Source organism: Garra rufa, chromosome 2, assembly GCF_049309525.1.
Source record: "Garra rufa chromosome 2, GarRuf1.0, whole genome shotgun sequence".
Classification (NCBI taxonomy): Eukaryota; Metazoa; Chordata; class Actinopteri; order Cypriniformes; family Cyprinidae; genus Garra; species Garra rufa.
The window spans coordinates 4,064,947-4,090,576 of NC_133362.1; the positions used below are offsets into that span (position 1 = coordinate 4,064,947).

The window sequence follows — 25,630 nt, forward strand, 5'->3', positions numbered from 1 at the left end:
ACCAAAACTAGACTAAAACTGCCAGACTTTTAGTCAGCTAAAACCTGGTTTAAGAAAAAAAAAAAGGACAGCTGACTAATTATGACATTTGACACAGGACTAAATGATAAACGCCCAACAGAATGAGAACTACACTGCTTATGCTTATCTTACGTATTTTTGTCTTGTTTCTAGTCAAAATATCTAAAAATTCTTAAATTAAGATGCATTTGGTAAATAATCAAAATGACATGATATTGAGTCAACTGCAATCAAGTGCAGTTTGCTTAAAATAAGTACAATTATCTGACAGTGGGGTTGTTTTAAGAATATTTTAAACCCATTGGCAGATGGTTTTACTTGTTTCCAGGGGGAAATACTAAATTAAGTGCATTTTGCTTAAGGAGAGACACTGCAGGTGAATAGAGTAAAAAAATTAACTGATAGTTATGGTCTTACTTACCCAGTTGATTGATTACATTGATAATTGCAAAAAATGTTTGTATTACAAGTTTTCTAAAATACTAGGTTTTAATATGCAAATGATCCATTATTTAATGAAATATGTGCTAATTTGCATACATTTCTAGTACAAACATCTAAACACTGGATGAAGTCTGTTTCACAATTCTTGTTAATATTAGAGTCAAATGTTTTACAGAGGGGGTTTTTGGTGTCTCATTTAGTCAATAATTCAGAAAATACTTAGAACAGACAGAAAAACATGTTTTTTACTATTTTTGAGGGAGTAAAATGTATAAAATCAAGCTAATTCTATCTGAACAAACCCCTCCGTAAAAGCCTTCAGGATATAGACAGGAACACAAATGTAAAGTGTGGTGTGTGTAAGAGCTGCTGAAGAGGAGATTTATGGCTCAGTGTAATTAAAATCTATTGACACAACTAGATACAGTGCTATAAAAAAAAAAACACTTAACTGTGTCTTTGCACTAGTCTGAGAAAAAAAAAAAAACATTTCATGAAAAACCAAAAAGCCTAAAATCTCAAACTTGACAAAATGCATGACAAAAAACCCCAGCATTTTTACCTGCAGTGTCTCCCCTTAAAACAAATATCTGATGTCATTTTGCTTATTTAGTAAATGCATCTTAATTTAAGAATGTTTCAACATTTTGACAAGAAACAAGATGAAAATACGTAAGATAAGCAGCACAGCATGATGGGATTAATGAGCATTATCACTAATGAACATCAGAAAGACTCACAGAGCTGCTCTGGATCCAGAGAGGAGCAGGAAGGAAAGAAGGGAGAGAGAACACGTGAAAGCGCAGTTGTTCACTCTCACACACACACACACACACACACACACACACACACACACACACACACACACACAGACACACACACACACACAGACACACACACACACAGACACACACAGACACACACACACACACACACACACACACACACACACACACACACACACACACACACACACAGACACACACAGACACACACAGACACACACACACACACACACACACACACACACACACACACACACACACACAGACAGACACACACACAGACACACTCACACTCACACACTCACACACTCACACACACACACACACACTCACACTCACACTCACACACACACACACACACACACACACACACACACACAGACACACTCACACACTCACACACACACACACAGACACACTCACACTCACACACTCACACACTCACACACACACACACACACACACAGACACACACACACACACACACACACACACACACAGACACACTCACACTCACACACTCACACACTCACACACACACACACACACTCACACTCACACTCACACTCACACACTCACACACACACACACACACTCACACTCACACTCACACACACACACACACACACACACACGTCCCGCTGCTGTCAGAGGAAGTGAGGATCGGTACCTGTTTGCGGGATCTCATGGCACACTCCTCCAGGGTCTCCGCCGCCTCCATCTTTCCCTGTCTGCGGTACAGAGCGCCCAGATTCCTCAGCGTCGTGTTCACCGTCGGGCTGCGGACAAACAACATGAAGAATATCAGCTATCATGATTGATTCATCAGGAGGATTTTTTGGAACCTTCCAGGGATTTTTGGAAAGTTCCTGGAAATATTCCAGCCCTTTGCAACCCTAATCACTTTATAAACTGAAATAGTTTGTGATTCAGTTTGATTCATTTGAACAATTCAAACACGCAATGAATCATCTAGGGATAAAAAAAAAGGTAATTGTGAATTGTTATATATATTTTTTATATAGTACATTTATCTAAATTTAAGAATTTTTAAACCATATTTTGACTAAAACAAGACAATGCACTTAGTGAGACTAAGCCTATTTTTTGTAATAAATATTTGGAACAAAACAACCCAGAATTTAGATCGAAAGAATTTACTTTTAATTTAACCTTTATAATAATACTGTGCAGTGCACAAAATCAAGATGGTTCATTGTGTTCATTTTTCATGTAAAGTTTAGAAATGATGTGCATCCATTAGTGTGACATTTTAGCATGCAAATAAAGGGGCGAACTTCAAGATATCGGCCCTAAAAATCGGCAGCACATATCGGCCATCGGCTGACCCTGACCTCTAAACATCGGCATCGGTTATAGAAAACCACATATCGGTCGATCTCTAGAAAAGACATACCTTTAAAATATTGCGACGTAACATCAACGTAAAGCCATTGTTTTTCACTGAAAGCTACATCTGTGTCGATCTCTGCTCTCATGACTGCAGACACACCCCTCTTGACATTTCGGCATTACAAGTTTTGCAAATCGCTATCCGTGAGTCTTTCTCAGATATACTGAAATACATCCACACCGCAGACGTGCTGCTTCAGACAAACATGTGCAGGCTGCGGTTTCTGTTTGCCTCAACATACTGTCTCGGTGATAAAAATCTTTCGGTGGCCGAATATTCGGTGCATCCCTAATTATTGTCTTGCTTTCAGAATTAAGCGCAAATAAACAAAATTATCTGCCAATGGGGTAAAAATAATATTTTTTTTTTTTTTTAAATAATCTTGTTTTCTGCTTGAAATAAGACTTTTTTGCTTACTCCATTGGCAGATTATTTTAGTTTTTCTAAGCAAAAACTAATTCATTTTAACTCTTTTTTTTCTAAAAACAAGACATTTTTTTCTTGTCTAGAAAATCCTTATCGGTTTAAGAATTTTTAGATATTTTGGCTGGAAACAAGACAAAAAAATCTAAATAAGAAAACAGTGAATCAACTGTAAAAAAAAAATGCTTTGGATGTTTTGTCAGTGATGAAGCAGCTGTTTGTTGCAGCTCATGAGAGACTCTGTACTGAGGGTGAACATGATTCAGATTTTTTTTTTATCACTCAAAGCAACAAAATACAGGAAAACCCTTGATGGAAGCTTAGAAACACAGACGTGTGTGTGTCTGTCTGCTGTTTTCTGCCTGATTTCTCTCAACAGAAGCCAGAAACGCACTATAATCAAGCCTACTGAGCTCATGATGTGTGTGTTACCTGTTGACTTTACAGGCTTTGTACCATCCTCCATATTCTCCGTACGGCGTGTTGTCTCTGTGCTTCCCCTGAACAACAGCAGATACACAATGAGACACAGCAGATCAACACACACTCATGTCATGTTCACACTCACATCTGTGACCCTCGAGCACAAAACCAGTCTTCAGTAGCGCAGGAATATTTGTAGCAATAGCCAACAATACACTGTTTGGGTCAAAATTATGCCAAAAATCATTAGGATATTAAATGTTTCATGAAGATATTTTTCAAATTTCCTACCGTAAATATATCGCAACTTAATTTTTGATTAGTAATATGCATTTCTAAGAACTTCATTTGGACAACTTTAAAGGAGATTTTCTCAATATATTGATTTTTTTGCACCCTCAGCCTCTAGATTTTCAAATAGTTGTATCTCAACCAAATATTGTCCTCTCCTAACAAACCATGCATCAATGGAAAACTAATTTCATACAGCTTTCAGACAATGTATAAATCTCAATTTTAAAAAATAGAATCTAATGACTGGTTTTGTGGTCCAGGGTCATATATCATCACGCCGTCACACACACCTTGCTCATCTCTTCTCTCTCCTCGGCGTGCATCCAGATGGGCTTGTTCTCAGCTGCAAACAGACACACAGGTGATATCATTACCCATGATGCTCTCTGATGAAAGCCACTGAATGTTGTATCATACTGGATGCATCTAGTCATTTTTATTGTTCTGCTGTTCTCTTCGTCAAACCTGCATGTTTCTGAAGGACACTCACCGTCCACCGATCCAAACTCCTTCTCGTGAGCGCGGGTCAGAATCTCTTTGTACAGAACCTCGGCTTCTTTGTATTTGCCTTGTTTGAGGAAACAGGACGCCTGCGGAGAGATGAGAGTGCTTACTGTTTACTAGTGTTTTTAGTTGAATATTGAACTATGAAATTATTTTTTTATTTTACTGATACTCCAAATATGAAACTGAACGTGCCAGTAGATGACAGCGAGACTTAAAGGTTCACTTCCAGAACAAAGATTTACAGATAATGTGCTCACCCTCTTGTCATCCAAGATGTTCATGTGTTTCTTTCTTCAGTCGTAAGAAAACTATGTTTTTTGAGGAAAACATTTCAGGAGTGTTCTCCATATAGTGGACTTCTATGGTGCCCTGAGTTTGAACTTCCAAAATGCAGTTTAAATGCAGCTTCAAAGAACTCTAAACGATCCCAGCTGATGAAGAAGAGTCTTATCTAGCGAAACGAATGGTTATTTTCTTAAATGAATTAATATTTATATGCTTTTTAACCTCTAATGCTCTACTTGTCAAGCTGTGTGTGTAACTCTGTGTATTCCAGTTCAAGACAGTTAGGGTATGTCTAAAAACTCTCATCTCATTTTCTCCTCCAACTTCAAAATGGTCCTCCATCGCTGCAGAAGAACAGACCCAGTGTTTACAAAGTGAACGTGCAAAGAAGATCAAACACCCTTTACAAAAAAAAAAAGGTACAACAGTGATATAGGAAGATTCTGAAGTTGGAGGAGAAAATGAGATGAGAGTTTTTAGACATACCCTAACTGTCTTGAACCAGAGTACAAAGAGTTACACACAGAGCTAGACAAGTAGAGCATTTGTGGTTAAAAAGTATATAAATTGTCCATTTTTTTTAGAAAATAACTGATCGTTTCACTAGATAAGACTCTTCTTCCTCGGCTGGGATCGTTTAGAGTTCTTTGAAGCTGCATTTAAACTGCATTTTGGAAGTTCAAACTCAGGACACCATAGAAGTCCACTATATGGAGAACACTCCTGAAATGTTTTCCTTAAAAAATATTTCTTAACGACTGAAGAAAAAGACATGAACATCTTGGATGACGAGGGGTTGAGTACATTATCTGTAAATATTTAAATAATTACAGGCTTGTAAAACTGCATTCTAATAGTCTTCATTGCAGTCAGTCGTCCTGCATCATGTTCATCAGACACTGCATCAATGGAAGATGACAGAGAGGTCTGGATGGAGCAAGTGTTAAATGCATTAATCCTTTTAATGTGTTATTTTTCCATAAATAACTTCAGACCTACAGTGCCTTGCAAAAGTATTCATACCCTTCATTTTGTTTTGTTGCAGCAGTATGTTAAACTGCTTTAAATGAGTTTTTCCCCCATCAATCTACACTCCATACACCATAATAATGACAAAGCAGAACCAGATTTGAAATTTTACAAATGTATTAACAATAAAACACTGAAATAAGTAGATTGCATAAGTATTCATCCCCTTAACTCAGTCCATAGTTGAAGCAGCTTTACAGCCTCAAGTGTTTTTGGGTCTGATGTGAGCATCTTTGCACATCTGCATTTGGCAATTATCTGCCATTCTTTGCCTCACCTTTTCACCTCTCCATCTCTGTCAGCTTGGACATTTTCTAGAGTCCTAGTTGTTCCAGTCGTCTTCCATTATGGAGAATGCTTCTGTCAACCTTCAATGCAGCAGATTTGTTTCTGAACTCTTCTCTAGATCATCGCCTTAACGCAAGTCTGTCACTGAGCTCTACAGGCAGTTATCTTGGTTTTTGCTCTGATCTGCATTTTCAGCTGTTAGACCTTTTCTGAGAGGTGTGTGTCTTTCTAAATCAGACTCATTCAAATGAATTTGCCACAGTTTAACTCCACTCCAAGTGTAGGAACATCTAGAAGCAATATGATGCTCCTGAGATACATTTACAGTGTCCCAGAAAAGGGTATGAATACTTATGCAACGGGATCTTTTCAGTTTTTTATTTTTAATAAATTTGCAAAGTTGTTACAAACCTGTGTTGTCATTATGGAGTATGAGATGTAGAATGATGTGGAGGAAAAACTAATTTAAATCAGTTTAACATAATGCTGCAACAAAACGTGAAAAAAATGAAGGGGTATGAATAATTTTGCAAGGCACTGTACATAAAGCACGCAGGAACTGTAAGGGATGAGCGTGAGTTCAGTCTGCTGAATTCTGCTGCTGCTCTGCTCATATTTGCATGAAGAGGGTGAAATGCAAACGCAGCCGTTGATCAAGCGTGTGTGTGAACCGACCGCAGTTATCTTCCCAGCAGAAGCGGCGGTCTCAGACTCACCAGGTTGTTCTTGGTTTTGGCCACGTTGGGGTCGTCGGGTCCGAGCCGACACTCGTAGATCTCCAGCGCTCTGCAGTAATAATACTCCACCTCCTCATACTTGCCCTGATTCTGACACAGCAGCGCCAGATTATTCAGCTGCTTCGCCACGTCAGGATGATCCTTACCCAGCACCTGAAACACACACACACACACACACACACACACACACACACACACACACACACACACACACACACACACACACACACACACACACACACACACACACACACACACACACACACACACACACACACACACACACACACACACACACACACACACAAGACTGATTCACTGCAAAAAATGCTTTTCTTACTTAGACTTTTTGTCTTGTTTCCAGCCAAAATATCTAAAAAAATTCTTAAATCTAGCCAAATAATCGTTTCAAATAAGATTATTTTTCTTACCCCATTGGCAAATTTTTTTTGCTTGCTCCAAGCAAAAACTCACTTAATTTTTACTTGTTTTTTCTGAATAGAAGAGAATAATTTTTACTTGTCTAAAAAAAAAATCCTTCTTGATTTAAGATTTTTTTTTTTTTTTTTTTTTTTTGCTATTTTGGCTGGAAACAAGACAAAAAAAATCTAAGTAAGAAAAGCATTTTTTACAGTGAAATCAAGGTATTTAACAACAAAATTCATGCAGTTCTGGAAAACCTGTATGTATGAGGAAGCCTTGTTTTAAAAATGATTTCTAAATTAATAAAATCATTTTTAAACTGAATATACATTTTACTAGTTAAGCCAAGCTCAAAAATATTTTACACTGCTAAAGTGTACTTTCTTACTTTGATTTATTTGTCTTGTTTCCAGCCAAAATATCTACAGATTCTTAAATCTAGAAAGATTTCCTAGACAAGTAAAAATTGTCTTGTTTTCAGAAAAAACAAGTCAAAATGAAGTGAGTTTTTGCTTAGAACAAGCAAAATAATCTGCCAATGGGGTAAGAAAATCTTTTTTTTTGTTTTTTTAAGCAAAAACACTTAAATTTGACTATTTTTTCTGAAAACAACTCAATTTTTACTCGTCTAGAAAATCCTTGATTTAAGAATTTTTAGATATTTTGGCTGAAAACAATATAAAAAATCTAGTGTAATCTTTCTGCTTCATGTTGAATTGTGTGAGAATTACTGGATGCTAAACCGACATAAATGTAAATGTATGGATTTACATAAACAAATAGAGAGTGTCAGTGTGGTGTGATCAGAGGAAACAGCTGTCGGTGTTCATTACGGTGTTTAATCACATTCTGTCAAAACTCATCAGGAGCTGATAAGCGAGTAATTGCTCATTTCACACGGCAGTTTCCGAGCGCTGACGTGGTGTTCACTGACCTTCTCTCGGATCTCCAGAGCTCGTTTGCACAGCGGTTCGGCCTCCTTATACTTGCCTCTCTTCCCGTACAGCACTGCCAGATTATTGAGAGTCGCTGCCACCTGAAACACAAGAGCAAACGTCAACACTGAGGAAACACCATGAGCTTCAGATACACCACAGCACTAACAAACTACAACTGTGTCAATCAGATCCTGTACAGCCTAATCCTAAAACATACTTCATATTATAAAGACATGTGTGACCCTGGAGCACAAACCTGAAGGAGCACAGGTATAATTATAGCAATAGCAAAAAAATACATTGCATAGGTCAAAATTATCGATTTGCCAAAAATCATTAGTTCTGTAAAGATGTTTTGTAAATTTCCTACTGTAAACATATCAAAACTTAATTTTTTGATTTGTAATATGGTTAAGATTTTAATTTGGACAACTTAAAAGGCGATATTTTTTTGCACTCTCAGATTCTAGATTTTCAAATAGTTGTATCTCAGCCAAATATTGTCCTAACAAACCATACATCAATGGAAAGCTTGTTTATTCAGATTTCAAATATAAAAAAAAACACTTATGACTGGTTTTGTGGTCCAGGGTCATATACACACCGCTGCTCAAAAGTTTGGGATCAGTAAGATTTTTAATGTTTTTTAACAAAGTCTCTTATGCTCATCTAAGTTCCATTTATTTGATCAAAAACACAGAAAAAAATAAAAAATAAATTTGAAATATTATTGCAATTCCAAAAAACTGTTTTTTATTTTAATATACTTTAAATAATAATTTATTTTTGTGGTGCAAAGCTGATTTGTCATCAGCTGTTACTCTAGTCTTCAGTGGCACATCGTGATACTTCAGAAATCATCAAATATACTGATTCATTACTTTTATTACCAATTTTGGAACCTGAGATACTTTTTCAGGATTCTTTGATGAATAAAACATTAAAATTAACAGCATTTATTTTAATAGAAGTCTTTAATATCACTTTTTATCAATTTAACACATCTTTGCTGAATAAAAGTATCAATTTCTTTCAAAGAGAGAAAATAAGAAAAAAATGACTGACACCAAACTTTGAACTTTGAGGTGTTAATTGTTACAAAAGTTTTCTATTTTAAATAAATGCTGTTCTTTTTAACATTTTATTTATTAAAGGATCCTGAAAAACAGTACCACAGGTTCCAAAAAAACTGTTTCCAACATTGATAATAAATCAGTATATTAGAATGATTTCTGAAGGATCATGTGACACTGAAGGCGAGTAATGATGCTGAAAATTCAGCTTGGCATCACAGGAATAAATTACATTTTAAAGTATACTATAATAGAAAACCACTATTTTAAATTGCATTAACATTTCACAATATTACAGGTTTTTTCTGTATTTTTAATCAAATAAACACAGCCTTGATGAGCAGAAATGTCTCCTTTAAAAAGCATTAAAAATCTTACTGATCCCAAACTTTTGACCGGCAGAGTATGTTTGTGTATTCAATAATATAATTGGTAAAAATTTTAAATTAAGTATTTTAATCAGTTTTAGACACTGTATATATAACATAACATAACATAATAATGCAATAACATCACTAGTAAAAATTAGAAATTAGCAAGAATAATAATAGCTGTGGATGTATATTATAATAAATAAATACAGAATTTCAAAAAGTACAATACAAGTAAAAAGTCAAAACAAATTAGCATTCAAAATAGTGTGATATGATAATAGAACATATTAAATAAAATGTATAAATTAGTAAAAGGGTCAAAGACAAAAAAGGGTTTAAGCATAAAAACAATAAGTGTAATATTGCTTTAAATGGTTGTTTTTTCCCCAAATTTAATTGCATTTGTGTATTTGTTTTTCTGAGCAAAAAATAAATATCATACATTTTTCCCTAATTTACAGAAGACACCACTAAAATGTCATTCAGTGTCAATCTTGTCAGGCATATTTACAACAAAAATCAATTTATGACATTAAAAGATTAATTACTTTCACCCCAAATACTAATTAGTTCTAATTCTACATTTTGCCCAGTAAAAAGAGTTTTTCTCATTTGAAACACAAAATGTAATATGCTCTCTTATTCTTTTCTATATTTTAATATGTACAAGTCAGAATAAGCATGTTTGAATTTTTGCATAAATATAGTGTTCCACTGAATGACAATCTAACATCGTTTCAATCAAATTTTGGCATTTTATTCTTCAAAAACTTATTTGAAACCTTACAAGTAGGCACTTTACTTACATTTATTGTGCTTTCTATGGACATAAAATCACTTTTGGAAATTTCTTTGAACGTATTTGACCCAAAAATATTTAAGGCTGAATAAAAATATTTAAATATTAAAACTTACAGCGGGATGGTCTTTTCCCAGTGTTTTCTCTCTGATGGAGAGAGCGTCGTTCAGCAGGTGAGCGGCCTCTTTATATTTGTTCTGATCCCTGAGACACACACAGACAGAGACGTCAGCACACGATGCTAATGTTGATCAGACAGTGAGGTGAAACGGCTCATGGTCTCACCTGTACACGAGCGCCAGGATGTTGAGCATGGTGGCCACATCAGGATGGTCGTGTCCGGAGGTTTTCTCCAGGTCCTCCAGAGCCTGTTTGCAGAGCGGCACGGCCACCTCGTATCGGCCCTGAGACGCGTACTGGATCACCAGGTTATGGAGCGTCCGCAGACGAGCCGGGATCTCGTACCCGCCCTGAGCCGCCGCCACCGCCGCCGCACTGTTGTGCTGGTGCTGCACTGCAGGGGGCAGAGGTCAAAGGTCAGAGAACACTGCAAAAAATCCTTCTCTTACTTAGATTTTTTTTTTGTCTTGTTTCCAGCCAAAAATATCTACAAATTCTTCAATCAAGAAGGATTTTCTTGACAAGTAAGAATTATTTTCTAAGTCCAAATTAAGTTTAGAACAAGCAAAATAATCTGCCAATGGGGTGAGAAAAATAATCGTATTTCAAAGAGAAAACAAGATCATTACACTGCAAAAAATGCTTTTCTTACTTAGATTTTTTTGTCTTGTTTCCAGCCAAAATATCTAAAAAATCTTGAATCAGGAAGGATTTTCTAGACAAGTAAAAATTATTATCTTGTTTTTAGTAAAAACAAGTCAAAATTAAGTGAGCTTTTGCTTAAATCAAGCAAAATAATCTGCCAATGGGGTCAGAAAAAAAATCTTATTTCAAGCAGACAACTAGATTATTTTTCTTACCCCATTGGCAGATTATTTTGCTTGTTTTAAGCAAAACCTCACCTCATTTTGACTTGTTTTTACTAAAAATAAGACACAAATTTTTACTTGTCTAGAAAATCCTTCCTGATTCAAGAATTTTTAGATATTTTGGCTGGAAACAAGACAAAAAATCTAAGTAAGAAAAGCCGTTTTTGCAGTGTATTCTTACACCAATGGCAGATCATTTAGCTTCTTTCAAGCAAAAACGCACTTAATTTGAACTTAAAATAATACTTACTTGTCAAGAAAATCCTTCTTGATTTAAGAATTTTTAGATATTTAGGCTGGAAACAACACAAAATAATCTAAGTAAGAAAAGCAGTTTCTGCAGTGCAGGACTAATGCGACAGAAACTAGGGCTGCTCGATGTTGGCAAAAATCATAATCACGATTATTTAACAGCGATTACGACTGGGTCCAAAACTTTATATTAGTGACTAATTTAATGGCAGAAAAACTGTGCTTTTAAAAAAAATTATGCAAGTCTCAAGTAGTCTAACAATACTACTCAAATTGAATGTAATTATTTGAATGTAAAATAAAACAGCGTCTTCACTGTAATAACTAAACATGCTTTGTTTCTAAACTACAAAATCCCTTCATTCGAGAGCAGTGGGTGATTTTTCTCTGTATTTTTATGTTTTATCAATATTAACCCTTATGTGTTGTTAGGGACGTTTTCGTCCACTGAGGGGTGCTGTTGAGTCTTAATTTGGCCACAACTTTTTCTCTGTTAAAGCAAATGGAATGATTTTTGGTGACTAATCTTATTTTGATACATATTTTGGGAAAATGCTTTGAAATTTTTCAAAAACTCAACAGTACACTGTGGGCAAATTTACTACCCTTTCGTTATGTTTCGTGGCTAAAACAGCCACTACTTTAAACTGCTGTAAAAATGTATCAGATAAATATTTTTTTAAATTTTTTTTGCATAAATCTATTAATCAACCTCAGTCCTGCTCAAAAATACTAAATGTTTAAAAAAAATTCTGGATTTTAACTCTTTAATTGCCAAATTCCTAAATGATGTCACTGATTTGGGAAAAAAACCCCCACAAAATTACTAATTTTAAATATAAAAGGTAATTGTGGCCTGGATTTTTTTTAACCTTTTTAACAGTCTTGGACATGTGAAAGATTAGTACGAACATTGGCTTTCATGCATTGTTAGTTTTGGCGCAGCATCAGATTTTCTTTTTTTCTCCCTCATTTATTGTTTGTGGCTGTTTTTGCCCCATTGACTTCCATTATAACCACATTTTTTGATTGCAAAGCCATGACACCATATAATGCTGAATTCTTGATTGTTTGTGGTTTTCCCTGTTGGGAAGGGGTCAAATTTGTAAATTGTACTGTTGATTATCAGTTGGCCCCATTAACCCTTTAGATAGGCCTTTGCAAAAAAAAAGCTTAGTTTTACATAGAGTTCTATGGAGTTTAACGGCATATTATCGTGTGTGTGTGTGTGTGTGTGTATGTGTGTCTAAGTGTGTGTGAAATTGAGTGAAAGTGTGTGAAAGTGTGAGAGAGACCTTTGTGCACCTTGATACCCCTGAGAAAATCTAAATAAGCACCTCAGCTCTCAGAACGACATGGAGTAAACAAAAATAAAGAAAGTATATTTATGTATTTGTTTACCATATATTTCTGAGAGCTGAGGTGCTTTTTTTGATTTTATGAGATGTATCAAGGTGCACAGAGGTCTCTCTCACACTCACAGACACTCACACACACTCTCATACACTCGCACACACTTTCACACACTCAAACACACTTAGACACACATACACAAACACACACTATAATATGCCGTTATACTCCATAGAACTCTATGTAAAACTAAGCTTTTTTTTTACTGTTACACACGGATTTCATTCTCAACTGTTTCTGATCATTTAAGACACAACTGACAAGGGTTCACCAAAACAAAGAACCAAAACACAACATCAAAGAAACATTAATAAATCTAGCACGTCCCGTTTTATGTGGGTCATGTTACGTGATTTTTGATGATTTGGATGTGAAATTAGGCTTTTGTGGAGGAGTGAAAGTGCACCAGTGTATTTTCATGAATGTTGGAAGCAGAAATTAGATTAATTGCAGAGCCCTAGCAGTGACACAGTTCACTTACTTCCTTGAGTGTGTTCCTCCTCATCGTTAGGAAAGAGATCATCTAGAGAGTCTTTGGGCGGCTCACCGTCCTTCTCCTCCTGAACACACAGACAGACAGATGAACAAACGACTGTGAGATGTGCAGCACTGTTTTCAGTTCACATCATCCAGGAATGACTGTAATGATGAGCTTCCAACTTGTACAAACCAGACTCACTGATAAAATCACAGGCCTGGGATCAAACTGCTAAAAACAACATTCATCTTTGCAGAAAGTTGTGATTACAGGTTGGAAACAACATGAAAGAAGGTCCTTCATCGGATCACAGCTATCAGAAAAATGTTTCGTCAACTACAGATACTTTCCTGTCTCTGTGCTGCTGCTGATCTATATTTTACAGCATTTATTCATCTCTGTTAATGTTTTTAATATAAATGCAATTATTCACTATATTTTTACAGCATTTATTCATCTCTGATCATTTATTTATTGCAAATGCCATTGTTCAATATATTTTACAGCATTTATTAATCAATGTTCATGTTTGTAATATAAAAAATGCAATTGTTCAATATATATATATATACAGCATTTATTTATTGTTTTATGTTGTTTTATGTTATGTTTTTATGTTTTTTATTTTATGTTTTTTTTTAATAAAAATGCAATTGTTCAATAACATTTACAGCACTTATTTATCTCTATTAAGGTTATTTAATAAATGCATTTTTCATATATTTTATACCATTTATTCATGTATATTAATTTTATATAATAAAACTAAATTGTTTATTTTTTTGTTTGTTAGTTCACAGGTTATTAACTAATGTTAGCAGATTTTGAAACTTAACTTACATTAAGATGTATTATCTCTGTAAAAGTATAATTCATTGTCAGTTCAGGAAGTAAAGTGATTTGCTAGTAAAAAACAAACAGTATTTAACTATTCCTCAAGTAATGTCTGTTAAATGCAGCACTGGTTAAAGTGTCTTTCCTCCTCTATTATCTGGATCAGGAAGTGTTTCTCTGTTCTCAAAGGTTGTGCATTTTAATAAGGTTCCCAGCATGACGCAGCGCTGACCCAGAATGCCCATCTCAGGGTTTTGAAACAGAGCAGAATGCTGAGGTCAGACCGTCTGGAGCTCAAACACTTGACTTTCAGTTTATGTTGATGACTATGAACACTAGTGAGTGTCAGTAATCTGCAGAAGAGATCTCACCGAAGGCGACACGTCCTCGTCGTATTTCTTGAGCTGGTTCATGAACTCCAGGTGTTTCTTCTCCTCCTCCAGCTGTGCCACGCTCTGCTCGCTCTTCTGCAGTTTCTGCTGAGTGTTGGCCAGCTCGTCCCGCAGCCACTGGTTCTCCTGACAGAGACGCCGCACCTGAGCTCGCAGCTTCTGCTTCTCCGACTCCACCGCGTTCAGATGGTTGGACAGAGCCATCATCACCTGCACCACAGACACACGTCACATGACTGCGGCTCACATGTCAGCCGTCTGGGACGAACTTCCTCCCTCTGTCTTAACACTCTGACACACGCTCGTTTGGTTTCTCAAGTCAACGTCAATCAGCGTTTGCAGCTCATCTGACATGAGCAGGGTTCGTACAGATACTGTAAAATCTAATTCCAGGACTATAATACATTTATACACGTTTCAAGCCAAAATGTCTAAAAAATCTTAATTTTCTAGACAAGTAAAGAATATCTTGTTTTCAGAAAAAACAAGTCAAAATTAACTGAGTTTTTGCTTAGAAACTTATTTCAAACTGAAAACAAGGCGATTTTTCTTACCTCACTGGCAGATTATTTTGCTTGTTTTAAGCAAAAACTCACTTAATTTTGACTTGCTTTTTCTGAAAATAAGAAAATAATTTCTAGACATCTAGAAAATCCTTTTTGATTTAAGAATTTTTTGAAATTTCGGCTCAAAACGACAAAAAAAAATCTAAGAAAAGCATTTTTTTTGCAGAGTAAAGTAATTTAAGCACTACACTGCAAAAAAACGCTTTTCTTACTTAGATTTTTTGTCTTGTTTCGAGCCAAAATATTTAATTTTCTTCACGAGTAAAAACTATTTTCTTGTTTTCAGAAAAAAACAAGTTAAATTTGAGTTTTGCTTAAAACAAGCAAAATAATCCGCCAATGGGGTAAGAAAAAAAAATCTTATTTCAAACAGAAAACTAGATTATTTTTCTTACCCCATTGGCAGATTATTTTGCTTGTTTCAAGCAAAAACACACTCAATTTTTCTGAAAACAAGAAAATCATCTAGAAAATCCTTCTTGATTTAAGAATGTTTAGGTTTTTTTTTGCTGGAAACAATACAAAATAATCTAAGTAAGAAAAGCATTTTTTGCAGTGTACTTTTTTGACTTTCAAGGATTTCACTTATCAAACAATGTCTTTCATTTCAAATTCTAAAAAAGAGAAATTAATAAAAATATACTGATATAAAAAAATAATAAATACATGCAAAGTATTAAAGTATTACAAAGAATGCTAAACTTTAACTATGCTGTAAATCCAATTATATTTTTCTTAAGAGATTTGTGTTTGTGTATACTTTCCTTTTTTGTTTTTATAACTGTACTGTATTAATGGCTTGAAGATTTCTACTGTTTAAGAAAAAAAAAACATCACAATATAATCACAAATATTAATTTGAATCAAATAATTCATGCTCTGTGCTCCGAAGTTTATTGTCATTGTTTAAGGTCATGCACACTGACTCCGAAATTTTAGTTTGCGTTTTTTAATATTCATCAACCTTTTCATATTAAAATGCTTGCTACAGATGCAAAAACACAGAACCTGAACCATTTTTTTTTCATGACGGACAAAAGTTTTAGAGGCAGTGTGTGAACGTGATTGAAACAACGTGAGGCCGTATTTATTTTTTAACATGCGAAAATTTCAGACTTAGTGTGCAAAGACATCGAGTCCGAAATTTTTGCATGTTAAAATGTAATAAATGTTCGCATCTGTAGCAAGCATTTTGATAGGAAAGGCTGACGAATACGAAAAAAACACATGCAAAAATTTTGGACTCAGTGTGCAATGACCTTGAGTCTAAAATTATCGTCCAAAATTTTTGCACATTAAAAAATAAATACAACCTCACGTTGTGTAAATCATGTTTACACACTGTGTTTTCGCATCCATGATGCCGAATAAAAAAAACAATTTACCTAAATATTCTATGAGAAGAATTACAACATTATAAGCTTTGATTTAAAGCAAAGAAAGTAAGAGACACGACATTCACTGCTGCTCAAAAGTTTTGGATTAGTACAATTTTTTATGTTTTTTAAAAAAGTCTCTTATGCTCGTCAAAGTTCTGTTTATTTGATCAAAAATACAAAAAAAAAAATAATATTCTGAAATATTATTGTAATTCAAAATAACAGTTTTTTATTTGAATATACTTTCAAACATAATTTATTTCTGTGATGAAAAGCTGAATTTTCATCAGCTGTTTCTCCAGTCTTCAGTGTCACATGATCCTTCAGAAATCATTCTAATATACTGATTTATTACTTTCATTACCAGTGTTGGAAACAGTTGTGCTTTTTAATTTTTTTTGGAATCTGTGATACTTTTTTCAGAATTTCAAGTTTAAAAGAACAGCATTTATTCCAATTCTAACAATATAAGTCTTTACTATCACTTTTACCAATTTAACACATCCTTGCTGAAAAAAAAGTGTTCATTTCTTTCAAAGAGAGAAAGAAAGAAAAAAATCAAACTTGGTGTTTATTGTTACAAAAGTTATTGTTACAAACGTTTCTATTTTAAATAAATGCTTTTTAACATTTTACTCATCAAAGAATCCTGAAAAAAGTATCACAGGTTGCAAAAAAAAATTAAACAACATTGAAAAAAAATCAGTACATTGGAATGATTTCTGAAGGGTCACGTGACACTGAAGACTGGCTGAAAATTCAGCTTCGCATCAAAGGAATAAATTATATTTTAAAGTATAGTCAAATAGAAAACCACTATTTTAAATTGCATTAACATTTTACAATATTACAGTTTTTTCAGTATTTTTAATCAAACAAACACAGCCTTGATGAGCAGAAAAGTCTCTTTTATAAAGCATTAAAGATCCCAAACTTTTGAGTGGCAATGTAGACGGTGACCCCTGACCCCGGCGTCTCACCTGAGCCTCGCCCAGCCCCAGCTCGATCATCTCCACCGACTTCCTGAGCAGGTTGGACTTCTCGTGCACCACGTTGGCCTCCTCATCCTTCTTCAGGCACTTGATGGTCTCCAGAAGGCTGTGGAGGATGGAGTTGTGCTCGTTCTTCAGCGCCTCCAGACCCTGGATCACCAGCTTCGTGTTGGAGATGATCTCCTCCTGCGACAGCTTCTCCAGCTTCTCATCACGAGGATACACCATCGTGGACATGATCTGGCAGAGGAGCGGCCTGAGAACAGACACGGAGGTTAGTGGAGATCAGATGAGTTTGAACACGTCAGCAGTCCTGCAGCACAGCGGCAGCTTTAGTTTGGCTAGATCCGCCTTTATTTTGCCTATCAAATGCATGAAAGCTGATGGGTTCAGATGCATAATCATAATAACTAGCATATGACACACATCCCTTCATAAGAGCTGTGACCAATTCATAACGACTGACCGACACGAACCGCTTCAGACACACACTTCACTCACCATTACTGACTGACAGAGAGACAGCAAATTGTATTTATTTATTTTATGATCAGTGTTCACTCTAGATCTCCAATAATATGTCTTAGTAAGATGAGATTAAAATGATCCAAACATATAACGCAATAAAGACAGAGCATTTAGGCCACGCCCACCAGAGGGGAAAACAATCCAACGCTCTCCATTGACTTTGTATTGTGGGAAGCTGCCTCCTTATAACAAAAACAGAACAATGTCTAAAAGCTGCTATGAGACGAGGTGTACAGTAAACAAGCTAAACAACACACAACTACGTTTTCATAAGCTGTCGACCTAAAAAACGAGTGTTTAAGGACACAAATAGTAGTTGTAGATGTCTGGGTCATTCAGTTGGATCATTTCTCCAACAAAAGCAAGGTAAGGAAAGGGTGCACTGACATAGACCAATGAAATTTAGTATCTTAATGTATCTCCTCCTTTCAAGGTGGTGAAATAATCCTTTGTCATGGTTAAAAATAATGAATGCTTACTGTCGCCATTAAATTTCCCTCCAGCGGGTGTAGTTCGGTGTTTTTTAGTTTGTTTACTGTACATCTTGTCACAGGGCAGCTTTTAGACATTGTTCTGTTTTTTGTTATAAGTCAGAAATGACAAGGAGGCAGCTTCCCGTAATACAAAGTCAATGGTTTGAGCCAAGTTTGAACTTCCAAAATGCAGTTTAAATGCAGCTTCAAAGAGCTCTAAATGATCCCAGCCGAACCATCTGTTATTTTCTTAATATTATTATTTAAAATGAATATTTATATACTTTTTAATCCCAAATGTGCATGCACACTCTTCGCACTCCGGTTCAAGACAGTTAGGGTATGTCTAAAAACTCCCATCTCATTTTCTCCTCCAACTTCAAAAACATCCTCCATCGCTGCAGAAGAACAGACCCAGTGTTTACAAAATAAACGTGCAAAGAAGATCAAACACCCTTTACAAAAAAAGGTAAAACACAGTGTAGAACGATTTGAAAGTTGGAGGAGAAAATGAGATGAGAGTTTTGAGACATACCCTAACTGTCTTGAACTGGAGTACACAGAATACACGTAGAGCTGGACAAGATGAGCATTTGAGGTCAAAAAGTATTTAAAACATTTTTTTTGTTAGAAAATAACTGATCGTTTCTCTAGATAAGGCTCTTCTTCCTCGGCTGGGATCGTTTAGAGTCCTTTGAAGCTGCATTTAAACTGCATTTTGGAAGTTCAAACTCAGGGCACCATAGAAGTCCACTATATGGAGAACACTCCTGAAATGTTTTCCTCAAAAAACTATTTCTTTGCGACTGAAGAAAGAAAGACATGAACATCTTGGATGACGAGGGGTGAGTACATTATCTGTACATTTTAGTTCTAAATGTGAACTTCTCCTTTAAATGGTGTGTCCTGTTTGAGAAGGTCATTCAGAGACTCTCGCTCTGTCTCAAGCTCTAATGAGATATGATTGTGTAATTATCATTATCATGATGAATGACAGGAAGATGGAAAGAGATGTTGACTTTGTTCTCTTATCAGATAGAACTGCTGTCACACTGATGTTTCCTCATAAAGCAACACAACACACAGCAGCAGTCGTCTACAGTACGGTCAGACAATAACAGTCACAAATGAGCATAACACACTTAATTTCAGACACAACTAGGGCTGTAACAGTAAATCATGGGTCATTTAGTTCAGTTTGCATCCAGTGTTGTTTTAGTAAGTGCATCCAAGATATTCATGTCTTTCTTTCTTTAGTTGCAAAGAAATTAAGTTTTCTATGGTACTCAACGGATTAAAGGTTAAAAATGAAGTTTCAAAGGACTCTAAACGATCCCAGCCGAGGAAGAAGGGTCATATCTAATGAAACGATCAGTTATTTAAAAAAAATAAAAATGTTTGTATAGTTTTTAACCTCAAATGCTGGTCTTGTCTAGCTCTGTGATGCACATGTGTATTCCAGTTCAAGACAGTTAGGGTATGTCTAAAAACTCCCATCTCATTTTCTCCTTCATCTTCAAAATCGTCCTACATCGAGAAAAATCCTAGAACTCAAAAAACTTAACTTCTTTGAAACTGATGAAAAAGAAAGACATGAATATCTTGGATGACAAGGGGGTGAGCAAAATATCAGCAAATATTTATTCTGAAAGTATAGAGAGTAATCCTTTAAGCTCTCCAAACCAAACCATAAATCTATGTGCAATCCTTCTAACTTCAATATGCATTGTGCACTAATATTTAGCATCCAAAAGTGAGAGCACTTTATTTACAACACAGCAGCATAGTTTATTCAGTAAAGCACTGTTTAATTAAAAAGAAAGAAAGAAAGATGCAATTTTATGTTGTGCTGTTGTGAGATATAAACTTGCAATTGCGGAGGAAAAAAAGACTAATCACAGAATTGCAAGCTTATATCTTGGAAATTCTGACTTACAACACCAGATAAGTCGCAATAACCTTTGTTTTTTATTTTTTATTCAGTGGCGGAAACAGGCTTTCTTAAAAAACAGACCAAACTGTGACTTCAAAACCTGTACAACATTCACCCACTGTGTCTTTGCTATTTTTGCACATTGTCTGTCTTGTATACTTGTATATTGTTCTTTTTATAATCTGTGTTGTCACTGTCATTCTGTAGCACTGTGGAGCTTCTGTCACTACAACAAATTCCTAGTATGTGTAAACATACCTGGCAATAAAGCTCATTCTGATTAGGGCTGTGCAATAAATTGCATGCGATTGTCATGCGTATCTCATCAGTAAAGCCGGTTCTGTGATTAGTAGTAAATCTCCATCACGTGCGTTCAGATGGCGCGGTATTTAAAACCCTGAGCCGTAGATCACTGAAAAGCTACGCAATAACGTGTTCAAAATCGAATGCGACTCATCCGCGATTTTGAACACGATATTGCGTAGCTTTTCAGTGATCTAGCACTGATATGTAGCAGTAGATATGCAGAGAATCGGCTGTTTAAAGGGATAGTTCACCCAAAAATGAAAATGTGATGTTTATCTGTAAATAATGATATAAATACCGTTCAGTTTCTCGCAAAAACCGATGGTTTCGTGTCTTAGGACATCAATGTATCGTCACGAGCCGCAGGGTGTAATTTGGATTTGTCTGTACATGTTTTTGTTTACTTTTAAAGGTCTGGTGTCCATCCACTGCCATTATATGACTGACAGACTGCACCGGTTTGAGTTAAAAATCTTCATTTGTGTTCTACTGAAGAAACAAAGTCATCTACATCTTGGATGCCCTGGGGGTAAGCAGACAAACATCACATTTTCATTTTTGGGTGAACTATCCCTTTAAGATCAAATCAAGCATCAGCAGCATCACTGCGGGACTCAAACTGAGAGAAGAAACAACGTCTCTCTGGACGTTAGTCAGATCTGGATGAATTCACATCACACAGAAACCATATCAGACCCCTGTCCCGCAGACAAACACGCGTCCCTGAGGAAACACGACAACATAGAGCAAAACAAAAGACACCCATCTGATACGGACATCTACACTGACTGAACACACAGCTTGATCACACGAGCATCACAACAAACCACTGAGAGACTGATAACAGACTGCAGGAGGAATATGATAAAACACACATTTACAGAGAGACTCACCGTCAGCACACGCCGCTCTCACACACAAACACACACACACACACACACTGGTGATGATGATGAAACTCCTCCAGATCAGCGACACACACAGGAAACCGTCACCCGGCAACAGAACACACGACTGAACCCAGCCCACACCCATCTGAACTCTCTCTCTCTCTCTCTCTCTCAGCATCATCAGCCCCACCCTCACGGAGAAACAGACGAGTGGGGGAGGATGAAGATGCTCTCTCTCTCTCTCTCTCTCTCACACACACAGTGAAAACTGTGGTCACATGACCACAAACAACCCTGATGAAGACCTGCAGGACACTGCGCTCAACCACACCTGGAGAAATCTGTGTGTCACTGCATTCACTCATACAGGACCTGAGTGAGACACACACACCCCATACCCACACTAGCACTCGATCTGTGTGTTTTTTAACCTTGATTTGTCCTTGTATTCCGGGGATGTGTGTGTGACAGATCACTGACTGAGAAACACTACAGAAAACTAGAGCTTAAAGGGTTAATTCACCCAAAAATAAAAATCTGCTAATTATTTACTCACCTTTGAGCCATCCTAGGCGTATATGACTTCAATCTTTCAGATGAATCCAATCTGAGTCATATTAAAAATTATCCTGGCATTTACAAGCTTTAGAAAGTATGGAAGCCTGTATCCGTCACTGAATAAAAAATTAACAACGTAATTGCTTAATAGTTTACATCTTGCAATTCTTTTTTCTTAGAACTGTGAGATATAAACGCACAATTGCAAGTTATAAAGTCAGAATGGCTAAATATAAACTCACAATTGCGAGAAATAAAGTCAGAATTGACTTTTTTTCTCACAATTGCGAGTTAAAGTCCAGTTTTGAGGAAAAAAAAAGATTGATATGTTCACAAAATTGCGAGTTCATATCATGCAATTCTGAGAAAAAAAAGTCAGAACTGTGAGGTAAGTCACAATAACCTTTTTTTAATTTGTTATTCAGTTTTAATCTGCCCAGAATGGCTTCCGTGTACAACTGTGAGCACAAGGTAGAGAAAAGTGATTATTATTGTTTAAATATGGATATTCTTCTCACAAAAACGCATGTATTCACTACAGTAGGCCTTTATTTACCCCCCGGAGCCGTGTGAGGCACTCTTTTATTATGGATAGACTTGTTTTGGACTGATGAAGAGAAACACCCGGTTACGCCATTCCAAAACTTGGAAATGCCAGAATAATTTTTAATATAATCCCAACTGGATACGCCTAGGATGCCTGGAGGGTGAGTAAATAATGGGCTAATTTTCATTTTTGGGTGAACTAACCCTTTGATGAGTCTTATTTACAGTACAGTTATCTAAAAACACATAAATCATAGAAATGTGTTTGAGAAGCATCACTGCACAGTAGATTTCCATGAACAAGTCTTTCTGACAGATCCTTTCACATTGTTTTGAATTAAAACATGAAAGAATGCAGTGAGACAAAACACACATTAAACACACAAACACTGGAAATCACACGTAGAGCTGCTTCTAGTGTCTGACAGATTCGGAGATGTTTTTATTGAAAAATAATCCCAAATTCAAGTTTTGATTAAAATTCCTTTTTAAATTTTGTTTGCAGTGCCGTCTACCATGAAGAGCCTCAGATGTGAACGACAGGCGTTTGTTTGCTCATGATTCAGAGCAGATCAATAATTACATGTTATATTTAAACACAGACACACATGAGTGCAGAGGACTAACAGCACAGACTGGATCAGAGACACAGATTCACACACACACAGCATCACTGCAGTGACCTCTGACCCCACCCTTCCCCTCAGGTCACTCCCCTCCTCCAGCTGCATCAGCATCAGTAGAGCTCTGTATAGCTCTGTTTATGAGGACACACATTGACACAAAGCAATCTCTATCTCTTTACTCTAAACCTAACCTTTACCCAATTAGAACCCGATTCCTAAAACCAAGTCTTGACCCTCAAACAGGCCTTTAAAAAGGTCTCAGAAAGTGATGACCAGCCAAAATGTCCTCACTTTACTAAATTGTCCTCACTCCGATGGTCTAAAACTCAAACCGGCCCTCACAAAGATAGCTGTACAAGTGTGTACACACACACACACACACACACACACACACACACACACACACACACACACACACACACACACACACACACACACACACACACACACACACACAGTTTCCCTGTCAGTAAGACATCCTGAGGCTGATGCAGGTTTATTAGACGCTGTCACTTTAAGACTGCATGGATTGACTCTTTATTCCATCTCCGCATCCCTGTCCATGACACACATGCAGCAGGAACTCGAGTGTAAAGGGTGTGACGGTGATGGTGATGTCAGACAGACAGCTGAAGAGCCAGAGGAATAACTCATCACACACACACACACACACACACACACACACACACACACACACACACACACACACACACACACACACTGATGAACAAATGCTGAACAGACGGGCGGAGACACGCCACATGTGCTCTGATTCTGGAGCTTCATCTCATCATTAAACTACAGCGCATGAGGAACTTCTGATTTATCTGAATTATTTTTTTATTTATTTTTTGTTAAGTTAAAGGAGTAGTTCACGTCCAAAACAAAAATGTACAGATAATGTACTCACCCCCTTGCCATCCAAGATGTTCATGTCTTTCTTTCTTCAGTCGTACAGAAATTGTTTTTTGAGGAAAACATTTCAGGAGTGTTCTCCATATAGTGGACTTCTATGGTGCCCTGAGTTTGAACTTCCAAAATGCAGTTTAAATGCAGCTTCAAAGGACTCTAAACGATCCCAGCCGAGGAAGAAGAGTCTTATCTAGTGAAACCATCGGTTATTTTCTAAAAACAATTACAATTTATATAATTTTGAACCTCAAATGCTGGTCTTGTGTAGCTCTGTGATGCACATTGTGTACTCCAGTTCAAGACAGTTAGGGTATGTCTAAAAAGTCCCATCTCATTTTCTCTTCCAACTTCCGAATCGTCCTACATCACTGTTTTACCTTTTTTTGTAAAGGGTGTTTGATCTTCTTTGCACGTTCACTTTGTAAACACTGGGTCTGTTCTTCTGCAGCGATGAAGGACCATTTTGAAGTTGGAGGAGAAAATGAGATGAGAGTTTTTAGACATACCCTAACTGTCTTGAATAAACAGAGTTGATGCAGAGCTAGACAAGACCAGCATCTGAACTTAAAAAGTATATAAATTGTCAATTTTTCTAGACAATAACAATAGTTTCACTAGATAAGACTCTTCTTCCTCGGCTGGGATCGTTTAGAGTCCTTTGAAGCTGCATTTAAACTGCATTTTGGAAGTTCAAACTCAGGGCACCATAGAAGTCCACTATATGGAGAACACTCCTGAAATGTTTTCCTCAAAAAACAATTTCTTTACGACTGAAGAAAGAAAGACATGAACATCTTGGATGGCAAGGGGGTGAGTACATTATCTGTACATTTTAGCTCTGGTAGTGAAACAAAAGCAATAATTTATAAATAAAACACTTACTAAAAGTGTGATATTTTTAAATTAAAATAAATAAATAAAAAGTCTCAGTGGGACACTGATCTGCAGCAGGTGTTATACTTGATCAACACATCCAGAACTGTAGGAAAGGTGAAGGTTACAGCTAATATGAGACACACAGGAAGCTCTATAATAAGGCAGTATATTGCGTGCTTTGAATCACCTACATTCAAGATAATGAGTCTCAAACTGGGACAATCTGGGAGTTTCTTCTGGTTTATAATGAAGGCCGCTGATGTCTGCTTAAAACATTTTAAGGACAACGATTCCCAGAGCTTTCTAAATTGCGCTCAGACAGCTGCTGAACAAGCAGACGTGAAGCGGTTTGATCATCAATGTGTTTCATTCATTCATTCGTGTGTCAACATCAGGGCAAGCGTTGCGCTTCTAACGCTCACGTCCTGCT

At 36.3% G+C, this 25,630-nt stretch overlaps 1 protein-coding gene and 1 pseudogene across 2 annotated transcripts in view; both read right to left on the reverse strand.

The window, feature by feature from the left end:
- The window catches only part of LOC141325140 (kinesin light chain 1-like), a 39,092-nt gene extending 21,287 nt beyond the window's left edge, over positions 1 to 17,805 (reverse strand). For both annotated transcript variants that reach the window (XM_073833633.1, XM_073833634.1), the window contains exons 1-11: positions 17,541 to 17,805; positions 14,595 to 14,825; positions 13,393 to 13,471; positions 10,543 to 10,771; positions 10,374 to 10,461; positions 8,008 to 8,109; positions 6,630 to 6,803; positions 4,295 to 4,394; positions 4,095 to 4,147; positions 3,520 to 3,587; positions 1,921 to 2,029 (exon numbers count right to left, since the gene is read on the reverse strand). In XM_073833633.1, the coding sequence (XP_073689734.1) occupies positions 1,921 to 2,029; positions 3,520 to 3,587; positions 4,095 to 4,147; positions 4,295 to 4,394; positions 6,630 to 6,803; positions 8,008 to 8,109; positions 10,374 to 10,461; positions 10,543 to 10,771; positions 13,393 to 13,471; positions 14,595 to 14,825; positions 17,541 to 17,789 (1,482 nt within the window). In that variant the 5' untranslated portion in view covers positions 17,790 to 17,805. The remainder of the gene's footprint in view (positions 1 to 1,920; positions 2,030 to 3,519; positions 3,588 to 4,094; positions 4,148 to 4,294; positions 4,395 to 6,629; positions 6,804 to 8,007; positions 8,110 to 10,373; positions 10,462 to 10,542; positions 10,772 to 13,392; positions 13,472 to 14,594; positions 14,826 to 17,540) is intronic.
- A 3,978-nt stretch (positions 17,806 to 21,783) lies between these two features.
- Positions 21,784 to 25,630, reverse strand: part of LOC141325807 (kinesin light chain 1-like) — a 26,819-nt pseudogene continuing 22,972 nt past the window's right edge.